The sequence below is a fragment of the Arachis duranensis genome, chromosome 9, assembly GCF_000817695.3.
Source record: "Arachis duranensis cultivar V14167 chromosome 9, aradu.V14167.gnm2.J7QH, whole genome shotgun sequence".
Lineage (NCBI taxonomy): Eukaryota > Viridiplantae > Streptophyta > Magnoliopsida > Fabales > Fabaceae > Arachis > Arachis duranensis.
This window is the reverse complement of record NC_029780.3, coordinates 104,714,739-104,721,574: the sequence shown is the minus strand read 5'-3', so window position 1 is coordinate 104,721,574 and position 6,836 is coordinate 104,714,739. Positions and strand designations below refer to the sequence as shown.

Below are 6,836 nucleotides of genomic sequence, written 5' to 3'. Positions count from 1 at the left end.
AATCCCCGGCAACAGCGCCAAAAACTTGATGCGGTGATTTAACACCACAGACTAACCGGCAAGTGTACCGGGTCGTACCAAGTAATACCTTACGTGAATAAGGGTCGATCCCACGAGAATTGATGGATCAAGAAACAATGATTGATTGATTGGCTTAGTTAGGCAAGCAGAAAAAGATTTTGAGATATTCAAAAGGTTTAAATTCGAACTCAGAATATCAAAAGGATAGACAAATAAATAAGTTGGGAATAAAATATGGAGAAAATAGTTAAGACTTCAGAGTTATCTATTTTTCCGGATTGATTTTTCTTACTAACTACTTTAATCATGAAAGATTTAATTCATGACAAACTATATGTGACTAGACCCTAATTCCTTATACCTTCCTAGTCTCCTCTAAAATTCATTAACTGCCAATTCCTTGGTCAATTAATTCCAATTAGAAGGTGATGATCAATTTCCAGTTTATATACCACAAGAATCCTAATTACCCAAAAATAAGGGGATTATATGTCACGTATCCCGTTAAATACAAACAATTAGAAATTCAGGATAATATGTTTTTAAACTGTTGTTCAAGTAAAGAGCTTTTCCAAGTTATACAAGAACTCAATTAGAACATGAGTCATACTTCCATTCCACCCAAATTCATAAAATAAAGAACGAAAACAATTATTGAAATATAAATCAAAACATGAATTAAATTAGAAAGAGCACATGAATCAATCCATACAAATAGACAGAGCTCCTAACCTTAACAATGGATGATTAGTTGCTCATGGAATGTGGAATGTAAATTTGTATAGAATTTTCTAATGGAATCTACCTGATGAAACCTCCTCAATAGAAGAAAAGTCTCCCCTTTTTATAACTAATCCTAATTAATTTAAAATCTAATATCTAAAATTAAGATAATATCTTTTCCTATTTTAAAATCAAATTTGAATTTAAATCAGAATTAACTAACTATTTCATGTCTTGTAACGTGGGGACCACTTGGCATCACTGGATCTGCGCCTAACTTGGGTGCTAAAATGGGGTCCAGAAATCACCCCCAGCGTTTTATGCGTTTTCTGCACGTGGCGCATGTCATGCGTACGCGTCAGTCACGCGTACGCGTCGATGGTCTTTTTCGTAAGTCACGCGGACACGTCGGTCACGCACACGCGTCGCTGTGCAATTCTTCAAATCACGCGTACGCATCAGTCACGCGCACGCGTCGCCATGGAAAGCCCAAATCACGCACACGCGTCAATCACGCGTACGTGTCGCTCCTCGCTGCCATCTCCCTTAATTCTTGTGCTGCAGAAACTCCATCAAATTCCACCGAATGCTACCTAAAATAAACAAAGTTGCAAAAGACTCAAAGTAGCATCTATATTGGCTAAAAGATAATTAGTTCTTTATTAAAATCAACAAATTAGATGCAAATTCATTAGAAAAAGATAGGAAAGATACTCACGCATCAAGTACACCGAAATAGTGTCACACTACATCGAAAAAACAATCTTATACTACTGAATCTCTGAATTGACAATTCATAACATGTCGATGATATTGGCCGGAATTTGACTGCACTAGTGAACCACCATAAAAAAAAGGTTCAACTGCAAAAAATAAATCATATATTAGCAAAATTATTAACAAAAATAAACTCAATTTCCCATGTTTAAAGAATATCACTTTTACCTCACTTAAAGTTTTTGTTTTCTTTTTCTTTGAAGCATTTGCAATCTGTTTTTCTGTCTTTGATCCCAGTCTATTTTTGGGACGTCCTCTTGTTCCCCCGCGTGAAGGGCTTTAAAGCTCGTTAATATCTTCCAATGAAGCATCTTCGTGAGATAACGAACATTTTTCTTTACTTTTGGCTTTGTATCTTTGCATTTCAACCATAGCATTATCGTAAGCGCAGTGCAAAATCGCAGTCAACTCCTCAAATTCTAATGCAAATTCACAGATATTGTGACCGAAATACCAAATCATCAAATTTTTTGCTTCTTGGCTCCAATAGAAGCTCGTCGTGGCTGTTCTTGATACGTGTGTACCTCCTCTTTATGTTCTTACTCCATCATTCCAATATATATCTTGGTGACACTTTATTTACTCACTCAAAGCTTAATGCGCTCAAAGAATGACAGCACAATATCCTTCTTGACTCGAATAATAAGCACTGACATTTAATTTCAGCTGATATCCTGTCGTATGTAACTGCAAATTTGTTGAATTTTGAGTTAGAAACATATTCTACAACTTCATATACCGTATAGCTTAGAGCAGAGTGCATTGATCTTGTGATGCAATTCACCTTTTCTCTGAATTGTGCTTGGACTTCCCTGAACTTCTCGTGAGTATACACATGTTGAAAGTGAGTTTCTATTGAGAATTTTGTTGCACATGGTATGATGGTATGAAAATTTACATCATCCGATCTCTCTTTTTTTGCTCTCTACTTCCTAGGCAATTATCGTACTATTTGACAAATTAGATAAGTGAGCTGTTGCGCGTAATAAACTTGTTAAAAAAAGTATGCATCCTCTCGTTTCTTTGCGTGCTTTTCATCCCGGCATCAAAATGGTGATCGAAATAAACTGAAATCATAAATGATGATTTTCGAAAAATTCTGAAAAATTAAAACACCTAAATCAAAACTAAAATACACCAAACAACATATAATTAAATACTTCTACCAAGCAAAATATATACTAAAATTAACAACATCAATAATCTTAATAAAAACAACATTACCTGAAGTCACTTGTTGTTCCAAGTACTTTATCAAATCAAAAAATTATTAAATTAAAGAAATTTGTTTAAATTTATTTATGTAAATAACTTGTATGTGAATATAAAAATTATCCACTAATTAGTTGCTGCTTATGAAAAAGTATTTGTAAAAAAAAAATTAATTATACTGTTATAAAAAATATTATTCTAACATAATAGATTTAATTATTCTAAACGTAGCATATCAGATTTGATTATTTTTATAATGGATTATTTTATGATTTAATAATTATTTTTTATATTTGTAAAGATTCTTGTCATACAACAGGTATTCCCTATCAATTACTAATAAAAGTCGTAATAATTTAGAGATAGTTAAGTCTGTGTCTGGTATACAACTGGTTTTGAATGTTGTTAGGGCACAATCGGTGATGTGATCTAATATAGAAGATATATAAATTTGAATTATTCATGAAGCTACAACTTTAGGCTATGACTTAAGCAACGTATGTTGTTGTCTCTGCTTGGATTTTGTGACACATGTAAACCTAGGTGCTTGTAGTTCACTCATTCCGTTGAATGGTATCGCTGTTTAGATGAAGAATGAAATTAAACAGGTTGTCCTCTACGCTCCAATAATCTCTTTGAATATAATTTCTAGTGAATTTAATTGGTCTTTGATATCTAGGATGTTAATCATGATTATTTTTAAGGTCATAAAAGTTAATACTTTCTATCTTATATATTATCAACCAATCATGNATATTAAAATATAAAACATAAATAAAAAATAAATTAAATAATATATATTTATATATAAATATATAATTAATTTTTTATGTACATATAATATTTTAATATCAATTATTGCACAATTTTTTTTGGGAGATAATTGATCTCGATTGAAAATCGAAGCAATGAGATCTGTGAATAAATTTTAGTAGTAATAATAACAATTTATTTTTGATGTACTGATCGTTTAAAATATTTTATAATTTTTAAATTAGATCTATTTTTTTGAAAAAATAAACTGCTAATATAAAAATATGTGAAATCTATATGTATAAATTTTTTTATAATATAACAATAATATATGAAAATTAAATCCTAAAAACGACAGTACTTATGCGCACAAAAAGTCATTAATATGCAAATAATTATATATTGTATTTGTACTACTTTCACAATAGAGAAATGATTATATGTATTTATTTATTTATTTATTTATTTATATAAAGTTCAAAATAAAATGTAAATTTTACCAATGAATTGAAGCCACCTACACCAAACACACGGATAAAAAGCCACCAACGTGAGTAACAAGTTTGTACCGAAGTAGTAAACTTGTGAGCCAATGTGGAATTCCATATTAATTGCATGTTCTGCATATTAAGTGGGCCCATTTATTTATAAAATTTTTTCTCACTCCATGTGCAATCCATCATGATACTTCAAGAATATTGCTCTAACACCTTTTATCTGCTTTGATTTTCATTGATTAGTTAGATTATGTGATCATGTGAAAACAACATTATCCGGTTTTAGTTTTGTACATTCAATTTTTTTCCCTTCCCCCAATTTTTCTTGATATGATGAAACTTTTATGATTTGGGTAGTTTGTTAATATAGTTATATTGAGGTGGATGTGGCCACTCTACAACATGCATTTTTTTCCATGATGAGAAGGCTAATTAGATGTTGTTTTAATGGCAGACACTGAAACATTGCATGGCAATGGGCAAGTGTGCTTCATGTTAAAGAAATTTTCTTGGAAAGATATATCATTACTTGATGGCTGGTCCTCTTCATACTCAAGTATCATCATCATTCAATTAAAAAACTTAGCCCTAAAAAAAGTGCTCAGGTCTTAAACCATATAATGCTTTCTATAGTTACATTTTAATTGTTCAACTTTGCAGGTAAAATAAAAAAGAAGTAAATGACAATAATAATAATATTAGCAAACAATAACTTTCATTCAATAAAACATACACAAACCATTTTTCGAAGCTAGGTTACCAAAGTACAAAATTGTGTCATAATTTAGACGAGGTTAGTTAATTCATTCCCAAGAATTCCTGTGAGAATAATCCAACCCCAATTTGACCTTTACATACATAAAAACAAGAAGATTAACTAGTGAAACACTAAATGCTAATAAAGTTGCTAAACAATTGAACCTCTTTTTCCCCAGCTTACAAAAGTAGTAGTAGGTCAGGGTTTGTTGATGATAAAAAGAGAAAAGGGACAAAGGTAGGGGTGATTCACAATGGCCACCTGTTCCATCCTGATTTGCTTTGCAAAATGAAATATTTGGCAAAAGGGAAATATCATTTTCACTCTCTATTTCTAGTATACTATGTTAATTTACTACCCTTTTACCGCTAAAGGAAATATAAGACCTAATTAATTAGCGTCTCATTTTCAATTTAGTAGTAAAGAAGTGAATATATCTAACACAACTCTTAAGCTGGAATTTGATAAATATTTCGAAACAAAAAAAATACAGAAATAAAAATAAAAACAAGACAGATATTTTATCCAACTTTTATATTCGTCTTGTTTTTTAGAGCAAATGTCTTTTTTTAATTTTTGATCATTTGTCTAAAACAGAAAATGTCTTTCCACAATTTGAACCTAATTAATTTCTAAATATTTAAATAATTGGTCTAAATAGTTGTTGTAAATGGTGAGTAACAACAACTGTTATACCAATTACTTAAATAATTAGAGACACAAATGATCAAAAATGGAAAAAGATATTTATTCTTTTTCCTGTATTAGTATTAGAGTAATTTTGTGGCGAGATAATTATCAAACCGACCTTAAGAAAATGACGGGTGTGGTGGTAGAAAATGATGGGAAGCAGTAGTGGTAGGTAATGGTGTTGTCTTTGTAGATTTTGAAAGAGGAAGGTCAACGGCGGCAGCAGCAGCTTCTTTTGAAAGCGAGAAAAGGTCCGTCTCTCTCTCCCGTTTCTTGGAGAGAGTTGGAGAAGAAAGAACGGTGAGTGGTGGGATCTCAATGGAAGTGAGTTGTGGAGGAGGATGCTGCCATTGTGGCAATGGACCTGCAAGAAGAATGCTCTGCAGCAATGGCCCTGCTTCCACCACCGCCTTCAAAAGCTTTCCTTTCTCCGGCAACGGCCTCTTCTCCGCTAATTCCATCATCATCACTTCTTCCGTTCTTGACTGGTTTTGATTGATTATGCTGCTGCTGCTGTTTTCTTCCGATTCCGAAGAACAACACCCTTGAATCTCATTCTCTTCGTTCTGTGATGTTGTTGTTTGAACTTCAAGCTTTTCTAGCATCAGCTTCTTGCATTTTTCTTCAGCTTCATCTCTTCCTTTCATGGCAAGGGCTAAAAGGTCATTTAGATGGTGTAATTCGCATTCTCTGGCTGCGATTTCTTCTTTCGCTGATTCAATTGTTGCTTCTAACTCTAAGTTTGTGAATAGAAGAGAATGCGTTAACTCCTCTAACCCCTGTTTCTTCAACAACAGAACAACGCGTCAAATACAAAAGGGTAAAATGGTAAAAGAAAGAACCCAAATTCAGTTATTACTTATTTATTACCTGCTCTTCTTGGTAGAAGAATTCCAAGTTAAGAGGGCTGCATTCATATTCCATTCTCTTCTTTTCTTTCTTTGTTTCTTTCTCAGAATATGTGTGTTGAATGAATCTTGTACAACTTTAACATGCTATGCTGTTTTGCTTTGCTTTTATATTTGAATCATTCTTTTCAATGGGACATGGGGTTGGAAAAAAAGGACACAAAAGGCCAAAACAAATAAAGTACCATTTCAAATAAATAAAATAAAATAAAGTACCAAGGCCAAATGGTAAGTGCATTTAGCTTTGTACAAATAGTGTACAACACTACTAAATATTCAACTCTGATCTTTGTTTACTTTTACGAAAGTGTATGTAATTTTTAACAAAAAATAAATAATAAAATTACTTTTAACCATTTAATTTGAGTTTAGTTAGAGAGTTAACCTTAATTTCTTTTCGGTTGCTATCAGGTAATTTTTAAAACTTTTAAATTCTAAATTTTTAATTATAAACTCTAAAACTCTAAATTCTACTTCTAACTCTAAATCTTTCTAAAA

At 31.8% G+C, this 6,836-nt stretch overlaps 1 protein-coding gene across 2 annotated transcripts; it reads right to left on the bottom strand.

Annotated features, from left to right (window-relative positions):
• Positions 1-4,721: 4,721 nt before the first annotated feature.
• On the bottom strand, positions 4,722-6,410 carry LOC107466634 (uncharacterized). 2 transcript variants are annotated; one of them, XM_016085629.3, is made up of 2 exons: positions 6,301-6,410; positions 4,722-6,209 (listed from the first exon to the last, which is right to left on the bottom strand). In XM_016085629.3, exons 1-2 carry the CDS (start codon positions 6,352-6,354, stop codon positions 5,550-5,552), a joined length of 714 nt encoding a protein of 237 aa, XP_015941115.1. In that variant the 5' UTR covers positions 6,355-6,410; the 3' UTR covers positions 4,722-5,549. The 2 variants fall into 2 exon arrangements, with proteins under 2 accessions (XP_015941115.1, XP_015941114.1); XM_016085628.3 differs by having other exon boundaries at positions 4,722-6,215; positions 6,301-6,400.
• Between the last annotated feature and the right edge of the window lie 426 nt (positions 6,411-6,836).

Excerpts from the sequence above, each read along its gene's own strand:
- LOC107466634 (XM_016085628.3), bottom strand. The coding sequence starts at position 6,354 with ATGGAATATGAATGCAGCCCTCTTAACTTGGAATTCTTCTACCAAGAA. Across the intron at positions 6,216-6,300 it reads TCTTCTACCAAGAAGAGCAG|AAACAGGGGTTAGAGGAGTT; the intron begins GTAATAAATAAG and ends CTGTTGTTGAAG.